The 26,912-nt window shown below is 40.4% G+C and overlaps 1 protein-coding gene across 6 annotated transcripts; it reads left to right on the top strand.

The window, feature by feature from the left end:
- Positions 1-6: 6 nt before the first annotated feature.
- TATDN3 (TatD DNase domain containing 3) lies at positions 7-25,652 on the top strand. Of its 6 annotated transcripts, none has more exons than XM_025388485.1 (10): positions 7-166; positions 3,002-3,034; positions 4,419-4,492; positions 5,024-5,108; positions 10,391-10,453; positions 11,962-12,071; positions 12,238-12,293; positions 15,205-15,317; positions 18,963-19,040; positions 24,018-25,652. In XM_025388485.1, the coding sequence occupies exons 1-10, from the start codon at positions 101-103 to the stop codon at positions 24,159-24,161; spliced, it is 822 nt and encodes a 273-aa protein (XP_025244270.1). In that variant the 5' UTR covers positions 7-100; the 3' UTR covers positions 24,162-25,652. The 6 variants fall into 6 exon arrangements, with proteins under 6 accessions (XP_025244270.1, XP_025244260.1, XP_025244251.1 ...); XM_025388475.1 differs by having other exon boundaries at positions 18,960-19,040; XM_025388466.1 differs by having other exon boundaries at positions 18,939-19,040.
- Positions 25,653-26,912: the final 1,260 nt, after the last annotated feature.

The raw sequence follows: 26,912 nt of genomic DNA, 5'->3' as shown, positions 1-26,912 counted from the left end.
GTAACTAGCATGCATCCGGCTGGAAACTCAGGACGCTGCAGCTGAAACGTTCCGGCTCCGGCTCTGCGGGCGCGTCTAAGGCCGCAGCCGCGGGGGCGCAATGGGAGCGGCGCGGGTAGGGTTGGTGGACTGTCACTGCCACATCTCCGCCCCAGACTTTGACCGCGTATGTGAGGGCGATACGGGGCCCGAGGGAGCGGGGATGCCCCCGTCCTTTCCCCTCGTGTTATCTTTGCTCTCCTCCCTTGGGATGAAACCCCATATCCCCCGCCCAGACCCTTGTTTATGGCCATATGACCTGCCCCTCATTTCCCTATTCCCTATTTAACCTCAGACATACCGATTTTTTTGTGTGTGTGTGTGTGTGATTCAGTCGCGGTAAGCTATTTCCACAAGGCTTTTGTTTGCTCTTCTGAGTTCCTGAAATCGTTCTCCCACCTGCCCTTGGCTGGCCTGTTTTTCCTCTCGGGCCTGTCACCTCCTAGCTGAGATGCCACTTTTCGTGGGAAGCGGTCCTCGAAACGCGTTCAAATCCGGGAGAGGTCGGGCGCGGGCTCACGCCTGTAATCCCAGCACTTTGGGAGGCCAAGGGGGGCGCGGCGCATCTCCTGAGTCTAGGAGATCGTGACCAGCCTGGGCAACATGTTGACACCTCAGTCTCTACAGGAAAAAAAAAAAAAAAAAACAAAACAGAAATTAGCTGGGGATGGTGGCGCTTGCCTGTGGTCCCAGCTACTCGGGAGGCTGAGGTGGGAAAATCGCTTGAGCCCAGGAGGTGGAGGTTGCAGTGAGCTGAGATCACGCCTCTGCACTCCAGAAAGAGAGAGAGAGAGAGAGAGAGAGAGAGAGAGAGAGAGAGAGAGAGAGAGAGAAAAGGGGGAAAGGGGAAGGGGAAGGGGGAAAAATTTCACAAATAGGGGAGAGAGGCAAACATGGCCGGGTGTGGTTGCTCTCACTTGTAATCCTAGCACTATGAGAGACCGAAGCGGGTGGATCGCTTGAGCCCGGGAGTTTGAGACCAGCCTAGGCAATGTGGTGAGAGCTTGCCTCAATTAAAATAACTGTTTTACCCATTACATGGGAAACTAGAGACTAACAATAGAGGAGTAAGGGGGGTTTTATTTCAGGGGGAAATCCTCCCAGGAGCTGACACTTAAGGCTGAGAAGACGAGGAGCCACCCAAGCAAGAGGCTGAGTGTATGCTAGTTAGGGAAACAGGTTGCAGGCCCCCAGACAAGCTAGAATTTGGCACATTTCAGTTGCCAAAAAGCTGAGTGGAGCTTGATGAACTAGAAAGAGAAAGGCATGAAACAAAACTGGGGAGGTTTGCAGGGGATAGATGAGGTGGGTCAGTAAGGAATTTGGATTGCATTTGAAGCACAATGTGGATTCATTAAAGGGCTTTTTGAATTTTTTATTTATTTTTATTTTTTAGATTGAGTCTGCCTGTGTCCCCCAGGCTGAAGTGCAATAGCACGATCTCAGGTCGTTGCAATCTCTGCCTCCTGGGCTCAAGCGATTCTCCTGTCTCAGCCTCCCAAGTAGCTGGGATCATGGGTGTGCGCCACCACGCCTGGCTAATTTGTATTTTTTGTATTTTTAATAGAGACAGGGTTTCGTCATGTTGTCCAGGCTGGTCTTGAACTCCTGGTCTCAAGTGATCAACCCTCCTTGACCTCCCAAAGTCCTGAGATTACACAAAAATGGATAGGCATGATGCTATCCATTTTAACACCATTTTGCTGCTGTATGGCAAATGGATGGAGAAGAGTGGAAGCTATAAGACTAGTTAGGAGGCTTTTGCAGTATATAGGCAAGAGATGTTGGCTGTTGGTACTATGATGATAGCAGGTGAGTTTGAGATAAATACATGGATTCAAGATACATTTTAGAGACAGAATCCACAATAAGTACTGAAGAATTGAATGTGGCTAGCACGGGAAAGGGAGGAATCAAGGATGACTCAGATTATTAGCTTGTGCTATAGGGAAGATGGTGGTGCTGGTTTACTGAGAAAAGGGAAGACCAAGGTCTGAAGTGGAGGTGGGGAGGTCAGCAGAAGGAATAGGTTTGTGAAGAGAAAATGAAGATTTATGTTTGGGGCATATTGGGAAACCTAATCCCATGCAAATGGAGATGTCATAATTTTTTAATGTGAGTCATAGGTTCAGGAGAGAATTATAAGCTAAAGATAAAAACTGGGGACTCAGGCTGGGTGTGGTGGCTCACACCTGTAGCCCCAGCACTTTGGATGGCCGAGGTGGTGGATCACCTGAGGTCATGAGTTCAAGACCAGCTTGGCCAACATGGTGATACACCATCTCTACTAAAAATACAAAAATTAGCTGGGTGTGGTGGCGGTCGCTTGTAATCCCAGCTACTCTGGAGGCTGAAGCAGGAGAATCACTTGAACCTGGGTGGCAGAGGTTGCAATGAGCTGGGATCGCACCATTGCACTGCAGTTGGGAGACAAGATGAAACTTCATCTCGGGGGGAAAAAAAAAAAACAAAACTGGGAACTCAGCATAATGATGATATTAAAACCATGAGAGGAAGTGAGATCACTCAAGGCAAGTGCAGAAAGAGGAGCAGAGGTTCTAGAATCCAGAAAGAGGAAGGGGAGCCAGTCAAGGAGACTGAAAAGTAGCCACCAATGAGAGAGTGGTATTGCAGAAGCGAAGAGTGGAAACCATTTCAAGAAGGAAGGAGTAAGCAAATGAGAGATTCTAAATGCTACTGAGGAGTAGAGTAAGATGAGGACAGATAAATACCCTGTATATTTGACAATAGAGGCTTCTGTTTTAGTGGTGGGAACAGAAGCCAGACTTTACTGAGAGTAGGAGTAAACAGGAGGTGGGTCAGTGTAGGCTCTTTGCTTTCCACTACTCCATTCGTTGCTATCATTGTCATTCTTTGTGATGCCACAACTGCATTGACATATACAGTCCAAGATTAGTTGCTTAGTATCTAAAATAATGGTGATTTCTTATGCTTGTTTTAGGATTTGGATGATGTGTTGGAGAAAGCCAAGAAGGTAAGTCAATATTTGTAATTGCTCTTTTGGTTTTTTATTTTAACTATCATTTCAAGCAAAAACAGCTTGAAATTTAGATATACTACCTTGAGGTTGTTTCAGTAGTTTATAGTAAGTAGCATTTTTTATTTTTATTTATTTATTTATTTATTTATTGAGATGGAGTCTCGCTCTGTCGCCCAGGCTGGAGTGCAGTGGCGCGATCTCAGCTCACTGCAACCTCCACCTCCCAGGTTCAAGTGATTCTCCTGCCTCAGCCTCCTGAGTAGCTGGGACTACAGGCACGTGTCACTGCACTCAGCTAATTTTTGTATTTTAGTAGAGACAGGGTTTCACCATGTTGGTCAGGCTGATCTCGAACTCCTGACCTCAGGTGATCTGCCCACCTCGACCTCCCAAAGTGCTGGGATTACAGGAGTGACCCACTGCAACCAGCCAGTGTTTATTATTTATAATTAAAATAGAGACAAGGTCTAACTATGTTGCCCAGGCTGGTGTCAAACTCCTGAGCTCAAGCAATCTACCCACCTTGGGCTCCCAAAATGCTAGAATTATAGGCATGCGGCACTGCTCCCAGCCTAAGTAGCATTTATTAAGTGTTTGCTACATGCCAGACACTGAACTAAGGCCTTTCTCGACTTTACCTCATTCAATGTTTCACAGCAACCTTCTGAGGAAATTACTAATTTGTAGCCAACCATTCCCCATTTTTATAGATGAGGAATCTAAGGTCTAGGGATTAGTAACTGGTCCAAAGACATATGCTAGTGAAGTGATGGAGACGAGTTAGTCTGAATTCAAAACATGTTCCTATAGCTACCATGCTCAACAGCGCTATGGAACAAATTGGTCCATCTTTCAGTTTTTAAATTCACATGATTTTGGAGATCTGGGTTATATTATGAAAGTTTTCTGAAATGTTTTGATTTGCTTAGAAAAAGTATTTTTTTTTTGGAAGTGTTTATGAAATTCACTGTAACTAGCATTCTGTGACCATCTCAGAAAATAATACAGCCAGAAATGGTTGTAGTGCATTTTTACATACAGGTAACTTTCACTGTGGCACTTAATTAGGAATGTGGGCTTTGGACATATATAGACCTGATGACCCTGAGCAAGTTATTTGACATCCAGAACTCTGTCTCCTGATCTATACAGTAGACTACAGCCTACTTTACAGGTTTATGTAAATTAAATGAGGCAATATTTATATTGATTGAACATAGGGCTCGAAACATAGTAAATATTCAATGATAGCCCTTCTGATTGTATTGATGAAGCATGGGTGAACAAGGATAACTAAAATGCAGAGAAAACTTTAAATTTTGATATATTTATATTAAATGTATATTGTTTGGAACTCTATTCTTTTTTTTTTTTTCAGGCCAATGTTGTGGCCCTTGTGGCAGTTGCCGAACATTCAGGAGAATTTGAAAAGATTATGCAACTTTCAGAAAGGTGCTACTTTTAATTAGGATTTTAAAGGGTTGCTAATAAGAACACAGTTATGACATCCAGTTTATAATATCAAAGATCCATTTTTAATGAGAATAAAGAGGAAAAAGCATTTTAGCATAGCCCTGAAAAGAGATTATTTTCTACTCATTCTTTTTTTTTTTTTTTTTTTTTTTGAGAGATGGAGTCTTGCTGTGTCACCCAAGCTGGAGTGCAGTGGCGCAATGTCGGCTCACTGCAACCTCTGCCACCTGGTTTCAAGCAATTCTCTGCTTCAGCCTCCCAAGTAGCTGGGACTAAGGCATGTACCACCAGGCCTGGATAATTTTTATATTTTTTGTAGAGACAGGATTTCACCATGTTGGCCAGGCTGGTCTCAAACTCCTGGCCTTAAGTGATCCACCTGGCTCAGCCTCCCAAAGTGCTGGAATTACAGACATGAGCCACCATGCCCGGCCTCTACTTATTCTTTAGAATACATTGTAATATACTAGTCTACTGTTCTTGCTTTCTCAATTGGTTCTACATTTTTAGGTATAATGGGTTTGTCCTACCATGCTTGGGTGTTCATCCAGTTCAAGGACTTTCACCAGAAGACCAAAGAAGTGTCACACTAAAGGTAACAGTCATACAAAACAGGAACCATTAAAAACAAACAAACAAAAGAATTATTTGACTCAGTAATCCTCCTCTTTCTAATTTATATTCTCAGGAAATAATCCAAAAGAAGGAAGCACTACCTTCTTTAACGAAGATATTTGTTGCAACATTATTCGTAATAGAGAAAAAGTAGAAACAGCTTAGAGGTTCAGAAATAAAGGAATCATTAGTTAAGTCGTAGAGTGTTAAATGTAATGCATTTATAGAAAATGAGGATTATAAAGTGTATATAGCACATGGAAAATGCTTACTGTATAATATAGGGAGAAAAGCAGGATACCAAATAGCGTATTCACTATGAGTGACATCTACATAAGCATATATTCATAAGGAAAAGACTGGAGAGAAAACACAGAAATGATAGTAATTGTGATGATCTGTTAGAAATATGTGTAACTTTTTTCACTTTTTTTGGTACTGTAGTCATGTTGCTTTGGCAAAAAAAAGTGATAGAATATCTAGAAAAAGAAAGATACAAATTCAGAGGTGCTATATACTATTAGGGAACAGATGAGTTCAAGTAAGTAGTATTATCTTTTAACATAAAACCATTGTTACAGGATTGCTCTCCAGCTATTAAATTGCACTGATTTTGTACCCGCTCTAAAAACATCCTACCCGCACGGTCTTACTGACTCACAATAGTTGGTATGTCTTATATTTCACACTTGTCTCCTGACTCAGCATCAGGAAGATCCACAGTTTCATGAGTGCTTTATTGCATAATGGGCTTGATAGCACCATTTCAAAGAAGTAATGACTTTTTGTTACCTATGAATAAATTGAGATATAGTGCCATTTAAAAAATAATCATGTAGGCCGGATGCAGTGGCTCATGCCTGTAATCCCAGCACTTTGGGAGGCTGAGGTGGGTGGATCACGAGGTCAGGAGATTGAGACCATCCTGGCTAACATGGTGACACCTTGTCTCTACTAAAAATACAAAAAATTAGCCAGGTGTGGTGGCATGCACCTGTAGTCCCAGCTACTCAGGAGACTAAGGTGGGAGAATCACTTGAACCCAGGAGGCGGAGATTGTAGTAAGCCGAGATTGCTCCACTGCACTCTAGCCTGGGCAACAGAGTGAGACTCCATCTCAAAAAAAAAATAATAATAATAATAATGTATCTCTGTTCCTATATTAAGATACCTTAGGTAGCTCTACTTATTTCAAAATAAAATTCATGACCGGGCGTGGTGGCTCATGCCTGTAATCCTAACACTTTGAGAGACCGAGGTAGGAGGATCACTTGAGCTCAGGAGTTCAAGACCAGCCTGGGCAACATGGTGAGACTCCATCTCTCAAAAAAAATAAAATAGAAATAAACAAAATAAAATTCATTCATTTCAGGTAAAAATGTTTATCCTGGAGATATCCTGAATTGTTAAATATGATAAAATTAGCTATCTTGCCAGATAGTCATAATTCTACAAATATGGAATCATAGCAAGGCAGCGCTTCTTTCTTTTATGTGGGGATTTATACTAATAGACATTCATTTAGTTAGGTAGTCAACCAGTGTGTACTGAGCACCTGCTACATGCTAAGCACTGCTGTCAGCACTGCAGACCCAATAATGAGTAAGATCCCTCTCATGGAAGCTAGATTCTAGATGGTGCAGACAGACAGTCAACAATTACATCAACAGGAAAACTTTTGATAGCACTAAGTGCTTTGAAGACAGTAAAACAAGTTTATGTAGTAGGTGTTGTGGATGCTGGTTGTTAGATGATGTCATCAAGGAAGGACTCTGGTAGTGACAATTGAGCTGCAACCTGAATGTTACAAAGCAATTGGCCATGCAGAGAGGATCAGGGTGTTCTATGCAAAGGAAACAGCAAAGCACAAAGGTCCTAAGGTAGGAATAAGCTCAGTGTAGTCAAGAAACAGAAAGAGGGCTGATATGGCTAGAGGAAGAGAGGAAGTGATAGTGGTAAGAGGGATGGGCAGAGATCTCATACAGGACCTTGTTGGATTTTAGTTTACATGCAGTGGAGGGTTTAATGTGAGAAGTACCAAGATGTAATTTATGTTTTAAAAAGATCCCCTCGGCTCTGGCAGTAAAATGAGTTTAGTGAAGAAAAAAAAAAGATCCCCTTAGCTTTGGTATGAAGAGTGAGTTTTGAAGAGGGCAAAAAATGAAAAGGGGAAAAAGTTAGAAGGCTACAAATGATGGTGGATTAGACCAGAGTACTAGCATTGGAGGTACAGAAATGACTGGATTTGGCATATATTTGGCGTTAATATAGAATTGATTGGACTGCTTAACTTACCAAAGCAATTAATATGCCAACAGTATGATAGGTACTTCTTTTTTTTTTTTTCTTTCTGAGATAGAGTCTTGCTCTGTCACCCAGGCTGGAGTACAGTGGCGCCATCTCGGTTCACTGCAGCCTTTGCCTCCCTGGTTCAAGTGATTCTCATGCCTCAGCCTCCTGAGTAGCTGGGATTACAGGCATGTACCACTACACCCGGCTAATTTTTTGTATTTTTAGTAGAGATGGGGTTTTGCCATGTTGGCCAGGCTGGTCTTGAACTCCTGGCCTCAAGTGATCCACCTGCCTTGGCTTCCCAAAGGGCTGGGATTACAGGTGTGAGCCACCATGCCCAGCCGATAGGTAATTCTTGATTATCAAAGCAGATATGAACCCATCAAATGTTGTGATAATCCTCTGGAATAGACTAGAGATGAGCAGAGTTAGCCCTGTTTTATTCCAGTTGCACTTGTAGTCCATACTGCAGTTTAGTTTTCTCCTGCTAATTAGATTATAAACCCCTTTGAAACAGGAAGTATGCCTCTTTGCATGTTTACAGGCTTCTAAAATATGTGGTACAAAGCTAGGTATGTAGTAAGTATTCATCAAATTAACTTGTTTTATAAGATGAATTGCCTAGCATCACACAAATCCTTTTAACATATTCCTGAATTAATTAATTCTTGCAATAAATATTATTACCAGGCACAGTTTAGGCACTGGGGATGAACCACAATGAACTGTGGTGAACCACAATTCACTGGTGGCATTCTGCTGCCCCTCCATGCAGGGTATTCGCTCTCTAGTTAGCTACTGTTTCTACTTGTCCCACTTCACTAATTTCTGTTAAACACCTGATCCCTGTTCTAAAGGTTCTGAAGAGTAAACATTTTCTATAATAAAAAAATCTATTGTAATTATTTAAAATCATTCTGAATAAATCTCTTTGCTTTGATCCCTTTTGCCCTCCTTCCTTCTTTCATTCATTCCCTTTTTTGTCCCTTCTTCCATTCTTCCTTCAGCAGCATGGTGGAAACAGCATGCATGAGCTTTGAAGTCAGAGGGACCTGGCCTACGGACTTCTGTGATCTGTGGCACATTACTTACCTTCACCAAGTCTGAATTTCCTCATTTGTAAATGATGAATAATTATATAGTAGTATTATGCCCAATCATAAAGTATAGGGGTATATAATCTTTTTTGTACAAAAACTGTAATAGGGTGGGGTGCTATGGCTGACTCCTGTAATCCCAACACTTTGGGAGGCTGAGGTGAGAAGACTGCTTGAGGCCAGGAGTTGGAGACCAGCCTAGGCAACATAGCGAGACCCCATCTCTACACAAAAATTAAAAATATTAGCCAGGCATGGTGGCACATGCCTGTAGTCCCAGCTACTCAGGAGGCTGAGGTAGGAGAATCATTTGAGCCCAGGAGATCAAGGCTGCAGTGAGCTATGATCGCACCACTGCACACTCCAGCCTGGGTCACAAGCTGAGAACCTATCTTTAAAAAAAAACAAAAACACAAAAGTATAATAGAACCATTAGCTGTTAAGGAACTTAAGACCTTCTGAAGGGAGTGGGGATAGAACTGAGGGCAGAAATAGACCTATAAATAGCCTTATAAATATGTTTACACCTACTAAAATGAAATGACAAAGACCACACACACAAATGCATTTGTACATATTAAGTAATATGAATTACATTCTACTATTAAGTTTTATTTATCATTCTTGACTTGCTGAAAGCTTCCAAATCTATTTTATTAAGAGTTTGAATAGTCTCACTATAAATCTGTTTTGCTTTTTCATAGATAATACATATTCCAAGAGGCATGGTTTTTTCTTCATCTGATCTTCCTCCAAGCGTGTAATTTCTGTGACTCAGGCTTTCTAAGTGTTAGACATTTCCTGGGTGATTTCTCCTACTTCTCCAGTCCCTCTGAGATCTCAGAGACATAGAGTAGTTTGGATGTGTGATATGGAAAAAGCTTTACCTAGAACTGTTTAACCTACTCAACTTGTTGTCAAATAGCTTTTCTGACATCTAGGGTCATATACCCATCATTTTTCATGACAATGTTAATTCTTCTTCAAGTCCACTAGAATGTATTTCAAGTCTACTAGAATATATTTCAAGGCCTTAACTTACCTTCCTTCATCTTTGTTCTCTCTCATAGTGGTAAAATCTACTCCTGTTCCTCTATCATCTGCTTTACCTTCCTTTTCTTAATTCTGTCTTGTTCTGATTATCCTCAGGAGAAATACTTTGCAATCTATATATCCTGAAACTAAAATGTGCAATATAGTCTAAAAGGTATCTAGAAGCAATTTTCCATATATTTGTTTTCCCTACCTAAGAAGGGAACCCTCACAGGGCAAATTATCCTCAGTGGAAAAGGTAATATCATTGAAACTAATGGTACACAGCTACTTCAATATTTAACAAACATATATGAGATACTCATTGTTTATATTGCTGGGCATTTAGGACAAGTAGTCAAAGCAGGACTAAAGACAAATGAAATCAGTGAAAACAGTGCAAAGAAAGTATGGGATTATTATTATAAACTCACCAACCAGACGAATTCTAAGGGGAGAACACAACAATGCAGTCGCAAAGCTCACATGTAAAGATGACTCCCTGGTGGTTTGCCTCTCTCTTTCTTAGTGATTTCAGAATGTCCAAATGCCTCCTAAATGTCAGGAAATACCCCCTAAACAGAAGGCAATATTTAAGTGGTGCTCTTCATAAAAAGTCATATTCTTGTAACCTGAATGGGTATGGGATATGTTTCTACTCAAATTTACAGGTAGAGGTACTCACCATTATAGAAGGATTACTATTGCTAGTTCTTTGACTGCTTAAATGGATTAAATGTATGTAAAGCACCAGGATAGTGTAGCACCTAGCACATAATAGGAGCTTGTGAAATAGCAGTTCCCTTCTTCCATTTTAACAATTTTACTTTTTGTCTCCCAGGATTTGGATGTAGCTTTGCCCATTATCGAGAATTATAAGGATCGGTTGTTGGCAATTGGAGAGGTAAATACCCACTAGCTGATCAAACGACTTCTAATTCAGACTTCTATATGATATATGAAAATAATTTTTAGTTCAGTATTGGTGATTATAACTGACTTGTATAATTGTGTTCACCCCACTTAGCCAAATAATAATTTGTTGATACTTCTTTAATAAGCAAGAAAGCTTGGGGATGAAACAATCAAAAGCCTTGCCATAGACCTACCTTAATTGGAGAAAAATAATAGATTTCTAAATACTTTGCTTTCTTTTCTTGTGCTTAAATATGGGTCCTTGCTCTGGTGAGTTAATATAGTATCTATAATTCTTCATAAGTAATTTAGAAACACACTTTAAATGGGCTAGAGTTTGTAATTAAAGAACTTTTTTATTTAAATATTTATAATTGTGATTTTTTTTTTTGAGACAGAACCTTGCTCTGTCACCTAGCCTGGAGTACAGTGGTGCAATCCCGGCTCACTGCAACCTCCGCTTCCCAGGTTCAAGTGGTTCTCCTGCCTCAGCCTCCTTACTAGCTGGGATTACAGGCATGCACCACCAACCCAGCTAATTTGTTTGTATTTTTAGTAGAGACAGGGTTTCACCATGTTGGCCAGGCTGGTCTTGGACACCTGGCCTCAAGTAATCCACCCACCTTGGCCTCCCAAAGTGCTGGGATTATAGGCATGAGCCACCATGCCTGGCCAATTGTGAAATATTTTTATTACTTGGTAATAAATTCCATTTTTAATTAAAGACGAAAGATAAGAATAACACTTAAATTCAAAATATAGATTATAGAATGCATGCCAAAATAGTCCCAGGAGAAGGAGTCATCTGTAGTCTGTGCCGTCCAATATAGTGGCCACTTAACAGCTCCTGAGCATTTGAAATGTGACTGCTCTGAATTGAGATGTGCTATAAGTGTAAAATACACTGTGTATTTCAAAGTTTTAGTACCAAAAAGGAAAAAGAAAAGACTGGTCATGCCTGTAATCCCAGCACTTTGGGAGGCCAAGGCGGGCTGATCACTTGAGGTCAGGAATTTGAGACCAGCCTGGCCAACATGGCGAAACCCTGCCTCTACTAAAAACACAAAAATTAGCTGGGCGTGGTGGCGGGCACCTGTAATCCCAGCTACTCAGGAGGCTGAGGCAAGAGAATCGCTTGAACCTGGAAGGCAGAGGTTGCAGTGAGCCAAGATTGCGCCACTGCACTCCAGCCTGGGTGACAGAGCCAGACTCCATCTCAACAAAACAAAACAAAACAAAGGAATATAAAATAACTCAATATTTTATATTGGCTACATGTTTAAAATAATAATATTTGGGATATATTGGGTTAAAGTATCTTAAGACTAATTTCACCTGTTTTTGTGAATATTTTTAATGTGGCTACTAGAATTAATATTTTTATGTGGCTTGCTTTTCTGCCTCACATTATATTTCTATTGGATAGCGTCAATCCAAAGATCTCTTTTGAGGTTCCTTAAACCTAAATATGTAATATCTTTTATTTTTCTGCTCTAGGTTGGACTAGATTTCTCCCCTAGATTTGCTGGCACTGATGAACAGAAGGAAGAGCAAAGACAAGTCCTAATCAGACAGATCCAATTAGCCAAAAGACTAAATTTGCCTGTGTAGGTTAATTATTTTTTCATGTTAATAGCTATAGAGCAAATTAAATAATGATCAGAGTTCTCCTGAAATGGAACTCTACATTTATCTTTCTCTGAACTACTTTAGTAGATCAAAAACACTACTTTCAGGGTGGTACTTAAAAGACATGTTGTTGTCGTTAAACAGAAATGTGCACTCACGCTCTGCTGGAAGACCTACCATCAACCTTTTACAAGAGCAAGGTATTTCATTTCCTGAGAAAAACAGGCCTAATGTTCAAGTTTGACAATTCCAGTTTATGTTCTCACAAAGCAAGCCATGTTTTAATCTGATTTCTTGAAGGGCAGGGGCAAGAAGGGGGGTGAAAATCATCTAAGATGATGTTGCAGGTCAGGCTATTGTTTACACGGTTTTCAGTGTAATTATCATATTTCCCAGGCCCAGACAGATTAAATGAAAAGTTGAATAAAATAATTTATGTCCCTGAATTTAAAAATTAGCACCTTCATAAAAAACAAAGCAAAGCAAAATTAGCAGCTCCAGTTTCTTTTATTTATTTATTTATTTGTTTATTTTTTGAGACAGAGTCTCACTCTGTCACCCAGGCTGCAATGCAGTGGTGCAATCTTGGCTCACTGCAACCTCTGCCTCCTAGGTTCAAGCAATTCTCCTGCCTCAACCTCCCATGTAGCTGAGATTATAGGCACCCACTATCACGCCCAGCTAATTTTTGTATGTTTAGTAGATCTAGGGTTTCGCCATGTTGGCCAGGCTGGTCTTGAACTCCTGACCTCAAGTGATCCACCTGCCTCAGCCTGCCAAAGTGCTGGGATTACAAGAGTGAGCCACTGTGCCCAGCCTATTTTATTTTTTGAGACACAGTCTTGCTCAGTTCCCCAGGCTGGAATGCAATGGCACAATCTTGACTCACTGAAACCTCCACCTCCTATGTTCAAGCTATTCTGCTTCAGCCTCCCAAGTAGCTAGCAGTACAGGTGTGCGCCACCACACCCAGCTAATTTTTGTATTTTTAGTAGAGATGGGGTTTCATGATGTTGGCCAGTCTGGTCTTGAACTCCTGACCTCAGGTGATCTACCCACCTCGGCCTCCCAAAGTGCTGGGATTACAGGCATGAGCCACTATGTCTGGCCAGCAGCTTCAGTTTCTTAATCAGCTCAGTCAGCTGATTAATGAGGAAAAGGTTAAAAAAAGAAGGGCTATCACACAGCAATCACATTGGGTCACTGTTTTGTATGTTTTCCAGCTGCTGCTTCAGAAATGCAGAATTTACAGAAATGCAGAAATACAGATTTTGGCCATCATATATAAACACACTCTTTTTTGTTTGTTCCTAAAGTAAATTTACATCTTATAGCATTATTTTTCAATATTTTAAAGGTGCCATCTACAGTAAGAAATATAGTTTATTTTGAGACTCATATTTACATAAAGAAAGCTAACAAAAGTTTAACAAGCAATCCATATATGTGTATGTATAGGTATGTGTGTGTGCTACATACACACACATATATACATATAAGCACTCATTACTGGTTGTGACCTACTAAGTTGATTTCATAACTTACTTATGGTCATAACTCTCTAATGGTCATTCATACCATTTGAAAAAACTCTGTCAAATAATGAAGTAAATGTAATTGCCTGCAACTAGGAATCAGTGATGAATAGTTCTGAGGTCACTGAAAGCATGATTTTTATGCAGGCTGAGCAGCTAGCCTTTAAGAACTGGGGATAGTTTTATGAAGCCCACTCTATGGAATTTGTGTCACTTAGTTCCCCATTTCTTCTTTCACTAGCATTTTTGTTAAGATAATCCATTTGACTACCTAAAAACCTCCTGTGAGAAACAATTAGACAGCTCACAGACTTCTAGAAAAGATGTGATGGTGCAGGAAATTTATATTTGTCTTTAAAATTGAATATTTCTCTTTTTTTTTTTTTTTTTTTTTTGAGACTGGGTCTCACTCTGTTGCCCAGGCTGAATTGCAGTGGGGCAATCTCTGCTCACTGCAACCTCTACCTCCCGGGCTCAAGAGATCTTCCCACTTCAGCCCCACAACTAGTTGAGACTATGGGCACACACCACCACACCCTGCTAATTTTTTGTGTGTGTATTTTTAGTAGAAACTGGGTTTCACCATGTTGCCCAGGCTGGTCTCAAACTCCTGAGCTCAAGAGATCCTCCTACCTCAGCCTCCCAAAGTGCTGGGATTACAGACATGAGCCACTGTGCCTGGCCAACATTATTGAATATTTCAATTTTATTCTGAAGATTAAGAATTTTCTCTCTCTCTATCTGTCTGTCTATCTATCTATCTATCTATCTATCTATCTATCTATCTATCTTTCTATATATTTTTTTGAGATGGAGTCTCGCTGAATTGCCCAGGCTGGAGTGCTGTGGTGCAGTCTTGGCTCACTGCAACCTCTGCCTCCCGGGTTCAAGTGATTCTCCTGCCTCAGCCTCCCAAGTAGCTGGGATTACAGGTTCCCACTACTACTCCCAGTTAATTTTTTTGTATTTTTAGTAGAGATGGGGTTTCACCATGCTAGTTAGGCTTATCTTGAACTCCTGACCTCAGGTGATCCGCCCACCTTGGCCTCCCAAAGTGCTGGGATTACAGATGTGAGCCACCACGCCCGGCCTATATATATTTTTATTAGTTTATTTTTTGAAACAGAGTCTCACTCCAATGCCTAGCTTAGAGGTGCGATCGCAGTTCACTGCAGCCTCGACATCTCAGGCTCAGGTGATCCTCCCACCTTAGCTTCCTGAGCAGCTGGGACTATAGGCCTGCACTACCATGCCCAGGTAAATTTTGTATTTTTGTAGAGACAGGGTTTCACTATGTTGGCCAGGCTGGTTTAGAACTCCTGAGCTCAAGTGATCTGCCTGCCTTGGCCTCCCAAAGTTCTGGGATTACAAGTGTGAGCCACTGTGCCTGGCTTAAAATTTACTGTATTTTTATTCTACTCTTTGGACACTGTACATTTATCCACCCTTTAGAAGATATAAAACCTCTTGTTTATATCCTAGTGACCAACATTTACTTAAAATTTCAGACTTCTGTTATTTAATTGGATTAATGGGAAATAAAATGGAATTCTGCCTTATCTTTCATTTTTGAAAGGTGCTGACAAGGTACTACTGCATGCATTTGATGGTCGGCCATCTGTAGCCATGGAAGGAGTAAGAGCTGGGTACTTCTTCTCAGTTCCCCCTTCTATCATAAGAAGTGGTCAGGTAAATTTTGTCATTGAAACTCATCTAACACTTTATGAAATAAAATTTAAAACATGAGCTTTTATTACATACTTATGATACTATTCTAGTTACTTTACAAAAATTAATCTTAGGTCTCTACCTTACATATATATAAAAATGAACTCAGAAATTAATCAAAGACTTAAATATAAAACCAAAATAAGGCCAGGCACAGGGGCTCATGCTTGTAATCCCAGCACTTTGGAAGGCTGAAGCGGGTGGATCACCTGAGGCCAGGAGTTTGAGACCAGCCTGACCAACATGGTGAAACCCTGTCTCTGCTAAAAATACAAAAATTAGCTGGGCGTGCTGGCATGTGCTTGTAATCCCAGCTACTCGGGAGGGTGAGGCAGGAGAATCACTTGAACCAGGAGATGGAGGTTGCAGTGAGCCGAGATCAAGCCATTGCACTCCAGCCTAGTCAACAAGAGCAAAACTCCATCCCAAAAAAAAATAAAAGTAAAAATTCCTAGAGGAAAACAGGCCTTAATTTGTGTGACTCCTTGATTAGGCTGTGGCGTCTTAGATAGGTCATTAAAATCGTAACCAAAGAAAAAATTTATTGGACATAATCAAAATTTAAAATTTTCACAATAAAAAATTTAAGACTTTTATAATTCAAAGTACATTATCACAAAAGTGAAAATACAACCCTTAGAAAGATAAAAATTCTTTTCAAACCATGTATCTGATAAGGGTCTAGTATCTGGAATATATAAAGCACCATTACAACTCAATAAAAAGACATAACCTGATTAAAATATGTGCAAATTATTTAAATTAGATATGTCTCTAAAGAAAACATGCAAGTGGCCAATAAGCTCATAAAAAGATGCTCAACCTCATTAGCCATTATGGAAATAGAAATCAAAGGTACAGTGAGAGATACCACTTTATGCCACTAAGTTTGGCAGTTCCTTAGAAACGTAATAAAATTACCATGTGACCCAGCAATTCCACCCCTAGGTAGATACCCAAAAGAGATTAAAACATATGTCCACACAGAAACTTGTACATAAATGTTTATAGCAGCATTATTCATAGTAGCCAACAAGTAGAAACAACCTAGATGTCTGTCAGCCGATGAATGGATGAATAAAATGTGCTATATCCACACAGTGGAATATCAAGTCATAAAAAGGAATGAAGAGGAATAAAGTCATGAAAAGAAATGAAGTACTGAATCATGCTACAGCATGGATGAACCTTGAAAACATTATACTAAGAGAAAGCAACCAGATAAAAAACCACATCTTGTATTATTCCATTCATGTGAAATGTCCAGGTGAGGCAGATCTATAGACACAAAATAGATTAGTGGTTTCCAGGATTTTGAGGAGAAGGATAATAGGGAGTGACAGCTAATGGGTATGGGGTTTCTTTTTGGGGTGATGAAAATATTCCAGAACTAGATAATGGTGATGATTGTACAATTTTGTGAATATAGCAAAAAACACTGAATTGTATACTTTTAAAGAGTGAATATTATGGTATGTGAATTACAGCTTTAAAACTTAAAAAACTAGGCTGGGCGCAGTGGCTCACACCTGTAATTCCAGCACTGTGGGAGGCGGGCAGATCACAAGGTCAGGAGATTGAGACCATCCTGGCTAACACGGTGAAATCCCGTCTCTACTAAAAAATACAAAAAATTAGCCTGACATGGTGGCAGGCACCTGTAGTCCCAGCTACTTGGGAGGCTGAGGCAGGAGAATGGCGTGAACCTGGGAGGCGGAGCTTGCAGTGAGCTGAGATCGCGCCACTGCACTCCAGCCTGGGCGAAAAGTGAGACTCTGTCTCAAAAAAAAAAAAAAAAAAAAAAAAAAAAGCCAAGTGTGGTGGTGTGTGCCTGTAGTCCCAACTACTTAGGAGGCTGAGGTGGGAGGATGGCTTCAGCCCAGGAGATGGAGGGTCCAGTGAGCTGAGAATGTGCCACTCCACTCCAACATGAGTGACAGAGCCAGACTCTGTCTCAAAAACAAACAAAACCCTTAGATTTATAAACATAAAGCTTTGAGTGCCTTAAAGTGGATGTTAGAAAGAAACACTGAATGTGGTGAGGGTGGAGAAACAACAGAAATCACTTCCTTGTCAATGTTGGCATGTGATAACAGATGTTTGGATTTCTGCTTGCTGGGTATACCTCATTTTTGCTGTGGTTACTATTTTTTGGTTTCCCTAGAAGCTTTGGATAACTTCTAGGAATTAGTGTTTATATTTTAACATAACTTTTAGTAGTGGAATTATGAGAACATCCAGTTAGCATTTATCAATTGAATTGTTTTTTTGAAGCAGAGTCTCACTCTGTCGCCCAAGCTAGGGTGCAGTGATGTGATCTTGGCTAACTGCAATCTCCGCCTCCCAGGTCCACGCGATTCTCCTGCCTCAGCCTTCCGAGTAACTGGGATTACAGGCATGTACCACAATGCCTGGCTAATTTTTAAATTTTATTTTTCCACTCTTGTTAGGCTGCAGTGCAGTGGCGTGATCTCAGCTCACTGCAACCTCTGCCTCCTGGGTTCAAGTGATTCTGCCTCAGCCTCCCAAGTAGCTAGGATTACAGGCGCCCGCCACTACGCCCAGCTAATTTTTGTATTTTTAGTAGAGATGGTGTTTCACCATGTTGGCCAGGCTGGTCTCAAACTCCCGGCCTCAAGTGATCAGCCTGCCTTGGCCTCCCAAAGTATGGGATTACAAGTGTGAGCTACCACAACCGGCCTATCAATTGAATAGTAAAAACTAATTTTTTTTTTTTAAATCCCAAAGTATGGGATTATAGGTATGAGCCACCACACCTGGCTTAATTTTTGTATTCTCAGTAGAGATGGGGTTTTATCATGTTGCCCAGGCTGGTCTTAAACTCCTGGTCTCCAGTGATCCACCCAGCTCGGCCTCCCAAAGTACTGGGATTACAGGTGTGAGCTACCACAACCGGCCTATCAATTGAATAGTAAAAAATAATTTTTTTTTTGAGGCAGAGTCTCACTCTATTGCCCAGTCTGGAGTACAGTGGTGCAATCTCGGCTCACTGCAACCTTGCCTGGCTAATTTTTGTATTTGTATTTATATTTTATTATTTGTTTATTTTTTTGAGACAGAGTCTTGTTCTGTTGCCCAGTCTGGAGTTCAGTGGCATGATCTCGGCTCATTGTAACCTCTGCCCCTGGGTTCAAGTGATTCTTCTGCCTCAGCCTCCTGAGTAGCTGGGATTACTAATAGGCGCCCACCACCATGCCTGGCTAATTTTTGTATTTTTATTAGAGATGGGGTTTCACTATGTTGGCCAGGGTAGTCTCGAACTCCTGACATTGTGTTCTGCCTGCCTTGGCCTCCCAAAGTTCTGGGATTACAGGCGTGAGCCACCACACCTGGCAATTTTTGTATTTTTAGTAGAGACGGGGTTTCACCGTGTTGGTCAGGCTGGTCTTGAACTCCTGACCCCATGATCCACCCGCCTCGGCCTCCCAAAGTGCTGGGATTACAGGCGTGAGCCACCGCGCCTAGCCTAAAGCATAAATTTTAAGTTCTTGCAGAATAAAATGCATTGTTAGCATGTCAATTTAATGCTCTTTTTCTTTATTTCTCATGTTTTAAACTTACCTGCTTTTTCTTTTCTCTAAGAAGCAGAAACTTGTGAAACAGTTGCCTTTAACCTCTATATGCTTAGAAACAGATTCACCTGCACTAGGACCAGAAAAACAGGTAAATAGTTTTCTAATTTCTATATTATTTAGATTGTATCTTTCATTTGAGCTCTTTTCAATTTAGCTGTGTTTCTCATTATAGTGTAAATACAGTGGAATCCTCATATAGTGCTAGATTAAGGGCTTATATTAAGTTTATTTCAGGTCTTTCTAAATATAGCTGTTGTGCTCCAGAGAATATTATTTGATAATGGAGCATGTCCTAATGTATGTAATAATAAGAGTCAAACCAGTATAGTAAAAAGTACAGTGTATGCAGTCAGAAAGACAAATTCAAATCCTCTTGTCTACCTACTAGCTGACTTTGGGCAAGCTACTTAATCTCTCTGAAACTGCTTTTTCATTTATAAAATGTGGGTAAAATAATAAATACATTAAAATATTATGGTGGGCTGGGCACGGTGGCTCATACTTGTAATCCCAGCACCCTGAGAGGCCAAGGCAGGCGGATCACCTGAGGTCAGGAATTCGAGACCAGCTTGACCAACATGGAGAAACCCTGTCTCTACTAAAACTACAAAAAAATTAGCTGGGTGTGGTGGCACATGCCTCTGAAATCACACCTACTCAGGACGGTGAGGCAGGAGAATTGCTTGAACCCGGGAGGCGGAGGTTGCAGTGAGCCGAGATCGCGCCATTGCACTCCAGCCTGGGCAACAAGAGCAAAACTCCGTCTCAAAAAAAAAAAAATTATGGTAAGTACTATATGACGTAATGTATGTGAAAGTGCCTAGCAGTATCTGGTATACAGTAGGTACTCAATGAATGTTCATTTTTCCTCTTTTAGTTAGCATGTTATAATGAAGTTCTATTTCTTTCAATACAAGTATTGATACAGTCATGGGTTTATTTATGATCTTTGCTGTTAGGATCTCTTTTTGTTATTGTAAGCCACAAAGAATCGTAGTTTAAATTTCACTCTCTTTAATATTACTACTATTTTAAATTATAATTTTCTGAAAGTAAGCCACAGTATATGCTTTATTTGCTTTAGGCAGTACCTATTACAATGACCTCCCAATGTGCAGTTTAATAAGTGCCTCTGACTACCCATCAGATCTGTGTCTCTATGCCTGCCAAATTCAGAGAATTAGCACTCAAAATTTAGAGGTTTGGGACCAGTAGCAATTATTATCAGTTTATTCAGAAACTATGATTATATGTGATTGCAGTGTGAGTTTTACTAATTGATGTTCAATAATCTTTTTTTTTTTTTTTTTGAGACAGGGTCTCACTCTGTCACTTAAGCTATAGTGCAGTGGTGTGATCACAGCAACCTTGACTTTCTGGGTTCAGATGATTCTCCATCAGGCATGTGCTATAATGCCTGGCTAGTTGTTTTTGGGTTTTTTGGGTTTTTTTGTTTTTGTTTTTGAGACAGAGTCTTGCTCTGTCGCCTAGGCTGGTGTGCAGTGGCGCGATCTCAGCTCACTGCAATCTCTGCCTTCCGGGTTCAAGCAATTCTCTTGCCTCAGCCTCCCTAGTAGCTGGGATTACAGGCTTGTGCCACCACACCTGGCTGATTTTTGTATTTTTAGTGCAGATGGGGTTTCACTGCATTGGTCACGCTGTTCTTGAATTCCTGACCTCAAGTGATCCGCCTGCCTTGGCCTCCCAAAGTGCTGGGATTATAGGCATGAGCCACTGCACATGGCCATTTTTATATTTTTTGTAGATACGAGGTTTTACCATGTTGCCCAGGCTGGTCTTGGACTCCTGGCCTCAAGGAATCCTGGCCTCCCAAAGTGCTAGGATTATAGGCGTGAGCCACTGTGCCTGACCTTTATTTTTATTTTCTTTGAGACAGGATCTCACTCTGTGGCATAGGCTGGAGTACAGTGGCACAATCATAGCTTACTGCAGCCTCCACCTTCTAGGCTCAAGTGATCCTCCCACCTCAGCCCCCACCTCCAGTAGCCGCCCAGGCTGGTCAATTACATATTTTTATAAATCAGCTATTATAAGAATGTAAAGCTGGGTGTGGTGGCTCACACCTGTAATTCCAGCACTTTGGGAGACTAAGGCGGGTGGATCACCTGAGGTCGGGAGTTCGAGACAAGCCTGACCAACATGGAGAAACCCCGTCTCCAATAAAAATACAAAATGAGCCAGGCGTCATGGTGCACACCAATAATCCTAGCTACTCAGGAGTCTGAGACAGGAGAATTGCTTGAATCAGGGAGGCAGAGGTTGCCGTGAGCCGAGATCACGCCGTTGCACTCCAGCCTGGGCAACAAGAGTGAAACTCCATCTCAAAAAAAAAAAAAGAAAGAAAAAAGAATGTAAAATATAGAGGAATGGGAAAGTAGAGGATCACACTAGTTTTTCCTGTTTTGGTGTAGGACAGAATGGTACAAAATTGTCACTTTGATTAGTATAAAATGGAAGGAAAGGACCTAGCATTATTCTTCCTAAACAGGAATAAATTTTGATGGCCGTTGTAAGTCAGTTTTATATTTATATTTAGTTGATTTGACAAAAAAAAATGTGAGTTTTTGGCATAGTGCCTTGTGCAAAGTAGGTACCAGTTGAGAGCATCCCTAATCTGAACATCCTAAATCCAAAATGCTCCAAAATCTAAAACTTTTTCATCATCAGTATTGCACTACAAATGGAAAATTCCACAAATGAGTACTTAACAAAACTTTATTTCATGCACAAAATAATTTAAAATACTGTATAAAGTTACTCTCAAGCGATGTGTGTAAGGTGTATATGAAACATAAATGAGCCCAGGCACAGTGACTCATGCCTGTAATCCCAGCACTTTGGGAGGCCAAAGCGGGCAGATCACCTGAGGTCACGAGTTTGAGACCAGCTTAACCAACATGGAGAAACCCTGTCTCCACTAAAAATACAAAATGAGCCGGGTGTGGTGGTGCATGCCTGTAATCCCAGCTACTCGGAAGGCTGAGGCAGGAGAATTACTTGAATCCAGGAGGCGTAGGTTGCAGTGAACTGAGATTGCACCACAGCTCTCCAGTCTGGGCAACAGAGAAAAAAAAAAGGGAGAGAGAGAGAGAAATGAATTTGTGTTCAGAATTGGTCCACATCCCCAAGATATCTTGAGATGCATATGCAAATATTTTTAAAATTCTAAATTTGAAACCCTTCTGGTTCCAAGCATTTTGGGTAAGGGATACTCAACCTGTACTCAATAAATATTTTTTGATAAATGAATTTCTTAACCGCATATTATTTTTGTTAAGTAAAATGTGTCTGTTATAGAAAGTTAGAAAACACAGAAAATCATAAACAAGAAAATAAATCATTACTACCCAAAGGTTACCACTATAATATAGTAGCTAAGTCCATAAACTCTGAAGTCAGATTGCCTGGGTTTAAACCCCAGCCAGGCTACTTACTAGCTGTTTGGGATTCCTTCTTATCTATGAAAATAGGGATACTATTAATAATAGTACCACAGAGTTATTTTGAGGATTAAATGGGAAATTCCGTGAAAAGCTTAGAACAATGCCTCATGTACAGAAAACACTAAAGTTTGTGTGTTCTTTCAGACTTTTTTTTTTTTGACATAGTCTCACTCTGTCACCTGGGCTGGGATGCAGTGGCACTATCTCGTCTCACTGCAACCTCCGCCTCCCGGGTTCAAGCGATTCGCCTGCCTCAGTCTCCCAAGTAGCTGAGATTACAGGTGCCTGCCACTATGCCCAGCTAATTTTTTGTATTTTTAGTAGAGACAGGGTTTCACCACGTTGGCCAGGTTGGTCTCTAACTCCTGACCTCATGATTTGCCCGCCTCGGCCTCCCAAAGTGCTAGGATTACAGGCGTGAGCCACCATGCCCAGCCTTCTTTCAGACTTTTTTATGTTCATTTATGTATGCACATATATTTCATAAAAACAGGATTAATTTGGACATATTATTTTATAACTGATCTTTATGTGGTAAACCTCTGTATATATATTTTTTTGTTAATTTTTTTTAATAGAGACAAGGTCTCACTATGTTGCCCAGGCTGGTCTCATACTCCTGAGCTCAAGTGATCCTCCCACCTTAACCTTCCTAAATGCTAAGATTACAGGTATAAGCCACTGCACCTGGCTGAACCTCTGTGTATATTAATAAACATACTTTGCTTCATCATGTTTAATAACTGCATAATATTCCAGTATGTGAGTTTACCATATTTTACTTGATATTGGTCATCTAGATTGTATTATAAACAACATGATTAACATAAATCTTTGTGCCCATTTTTAATTTTTTTTTTAGGCTACATTACCAAAGTGGGTTTTTGAAATTTTTAACAGTAATGTTATTCCTCTGAACATTATCATCCTGAGTAGATGCTTATTGATAGTAACTATAATAATTTATTTCATCAAATCTAAATGCTACTGATTGTAGAGGCACCATTGTTTACCATTGTTTTATGACCATTAAGACAGAAAAAACACTGCCAGTTATACTATGAAATACCACTGAATCTAAATGAAATATACTATATCAATTTCAGAGATGTTAAAATAGGGGAGGAAATGCATCTTAGAATCAGTGAAACACCAGTACATAATCTATTTCATCTTTCCAATACATGTTGGCAATTCTTGAATCAAACTGTCATGTAGCCTGTGAGGTAGGCGGCCAAGCAGCAGAGCAGTGACCTTTTACAAGCATTCATGTAAGCAACAAACCAAAGGACAGTTAATCCATGTGTCAGGCAAGTGTTACCAAGTGTTCACTGTTTGCAGACTTCTTCATGTGCTAGGAGCTAGGGACTTCAATTGTTAATACCACAGGGTTCTTTTCAGGAGCGGCATAGATTTACAATCAACATTGCAGCCATGCCTCCCTCCCAGCCCTCATTCCCATCTAAAAAGGAAAAAAAAAAAAAAAGGAACCCATCAGTTGTTTTTACCAACTCATTTTCTTCTGTTTTATCTATAGTCTCCAAGGATCTGCTTCCCTTCAGTGTCATGTTTGACAGGGTGTGTCTGCTGTCTTGTTTCAGGTACGGAATGAGCCCTGGAACGTTTCTATTTCGGCAGAATATATCGCCCAGGTGAAAGGGATCTCAGTGGAAGAAGTGATAGAAGTGACGACACAGAATGCATTAAAACTGTTTCCTAAGCTCCGACACTTGCTCCAGAAATAGCTTCAAAACCATCCATTACAAAATCTAATCAACTGCAGGGGGCAGCATTTGAAAAATAGAAATGTTCTGATGAAGAATCTGAACTAATTAGAAGCTGTTTTATAGGGTTATAGAAGATTATAATTGTAGAGAAATATTTCTCTTAGAAATAAAACTGGTCTTGGATCCTGAAACCCTGGGTTCTGATTCTAGCCTTGTGCTGCTTTTCAATTAGCCGAGTTCTAGCAGGATATTGGGAAAATACTGCTACTTCTTACATTGCCCTTTTATATAGAACCAGCATCTGAACTGAAACCATTGCTTCTGGGAATGGGAAGGGTGGCTCCCACAGGAAGAGTATAAGCACTCCTGTGATAAGAATGGAGTAGGCGAAGGTATGGTTTTTTTGTTTTTTTTTTTTTTTAGATGGAGTTTCACTCTTGTTTCCCAGGCTGGAGTGCAGTGGCACGATCTTGGCTCACCTCAACCTCTACCTCCTGAGTTCTAGCAAGTCTCCTCCCTCAGCCTCCCAAGTAGCTGGGATTACAGGCATGCACCACCACTCCTGGCTAATTTTGTATTTTTAGTAGAGACAGGGTTTCTCCATGTTGGTCAGGCTGGTCTCGGACTCCCGACCTCAGGTGATCCGCCCACCTTGGCCTCCCAAAGTGCTGGGATTACAGGTATGAGCCAATGTGCCGGCCTAAAGTGTGATCTTACCACGTAATTTTCTTCCCATAGGATTTAGCCAGTGAAAGGAGAATGTCTGGTTTTCTGTGCTATCAGAAATCTCTTTTCTAGGTTTGTAAAATTGAACTTTTAGTACTTTGAATTATTTCTCTTTAAGATAAAAATGCATAAGGTTTTTACACTTATCTTAGATTTTTGACTTACAAGGCCAATGGTTTAAATAGTCATTACTAAATACCAAGCCCAATGTTTAGTTAATACACCAATTTTAAGTTGTGGTCCGAATTTTGTCAACATATTTAGAATGTAAATGGCATCATTTAAAGTGTTTCTTACTTCTCTGTGAACAGTAGTATTTTGTATTTTTAAGTTTAAAAATGTTAGTGTAAGCCAGGTACAATGGCATTCGCCTGTAGTGCCAGCTACTCAGGAGGCTGAGATGGAAGGACCCTTTAAGCCCAAGTTTGAGTCAGGCCTGGGCAACATAGTGAGATGTGAGAACCTCTCTCTAAAAAAGTCAATAAATAAAAATCTCAAAAAAATTAAAAATCTCAGGTGTAAAAACAGTTCTGTAGATAGATGGTAGTGATGGTAGCACATCAATGTGAAGGTATTTAATGCCACTGAACTGTGCACTTATAAAGAATTAAGATGATAAATTGTATGTTATGTGTATTTTACTACAATTTTTTTTAAAATATAGTTTTAACAGATGTAGTCAATATCAAAATTTGGGTATTTAATCTTGTTAAATTATATAAGCAGCAAATGCTGGAAAAAGTACCTGTCATAGAAAAAAATAAACTTCCTAAATCAATGTGATTTTATGAAATAGATCTTCAATAAATATTTTGAAATGAATTCATTTATCGAAGAATCAAAACTAGGGCAGATTGTCCAAACCAGACTAAGAAACAGAATAGGGTATTTTATGAGGTATTTCATGACTCATCAGCACGATTATAAATGAAATTCCTACATTTAACAGGAGATTATATTAAAACCAGACTTTTAAGCTCTCTTCCAACTCATTTCTTTTTCCTGTTTCCTACCTCCTGTACACATACCCTTTGTCAGACTCTTACCATTAAATCCTTTAAGGTTCAAGTTAAATTACTTCATCTCGCCTCATCACCGCAGCCAGACGTGATCTTTGCCCTCTAAATTGTTTAGCCATTTTCTTCATTTATTCATCCATTTGTTTGTTTCAATTATTAAGCCCCTCCTATAGGTTGCCCACTAGTCTAGGTCCCTAGGTTACAAGGAGGAATAAGATATGGTCTTTGCTGTCAGTTCACAATTTAATCAAGGAGATAACCAACTGGACAAGTAATTTCAAAGCAATGTTAGAAGTGCTATTGTTAGAGGAACTTCTGCTTACCAGGCCTCTGGATTAATAAAACATGACTAGAGGCCGGGCACAATGGCTCACGCCTGTAATCCCTGCACTTTGGAGGCTGAGTCGGGCGGATTACTTGAGGTCAGGAGTTCAAGACCAGCCTGGCCAACATGGCAAAACCACATCTCTACTAAAATAAAAAAATATATATATATATCAGCCAGGCATGGTGGAATACACCTGTGATCCTAGCTGCTCAGGAGGCTGGGACATGAGAATCACTTGAACCCAAGAGGCTGAAGTTGTAGTGAGCCAAGATCGCACCACTGCACTGCAGCCTGGGTGACAGAGCAAGACTCTGTCCCCCCTGCCGCCAAAAAAAAAAAAAAACATGACTAGAATGACCCCGTCTTAAAGTGAGTAGCTAGGCCCTCACAAGGCGGTTATATTAATACTTATGGTCTGAAAATAGCCATAAGTATTATAATTCCAAACTATTCGCACATGTAATCCTAACCCTTTGCGAGGCCAAGGCAGGTGGATCGCTTGAGGCCAGGAGCCTGGCCCATGTGGCAAAACCCCATCTCTACTAAAATATTAATATTTTAAAAATCTGGGTGTGGTGGTACATGCCTGTAGTCCCAGCTACTCAGGAGGCTAAGGCATGAGAATTGCTTGAACCCGGGAGGTAGCAGTTGCAGTGAGCCAAGATGGCGCCACTGCATTCCAGCCTGAGCAACAGT

Source organism: Theropithecus gelada, chromosome 1, assembly GCF_003255815.1.
Source record: "Theropithecus gelada isolate Dixy chromosome 1, Tgel_1.0, whole genome shotgun sequence".
In the NCBI taxonomy this organism is placed as follows: Eukaryota; Metazoa; Chordata; class Mammalia; order Primates; family Cercopithecidae; genus Theropithecus; species Theropithecus gelada.
This window is presented reverse-complemented; position numbering and strand designations above follow the sequence as displayed.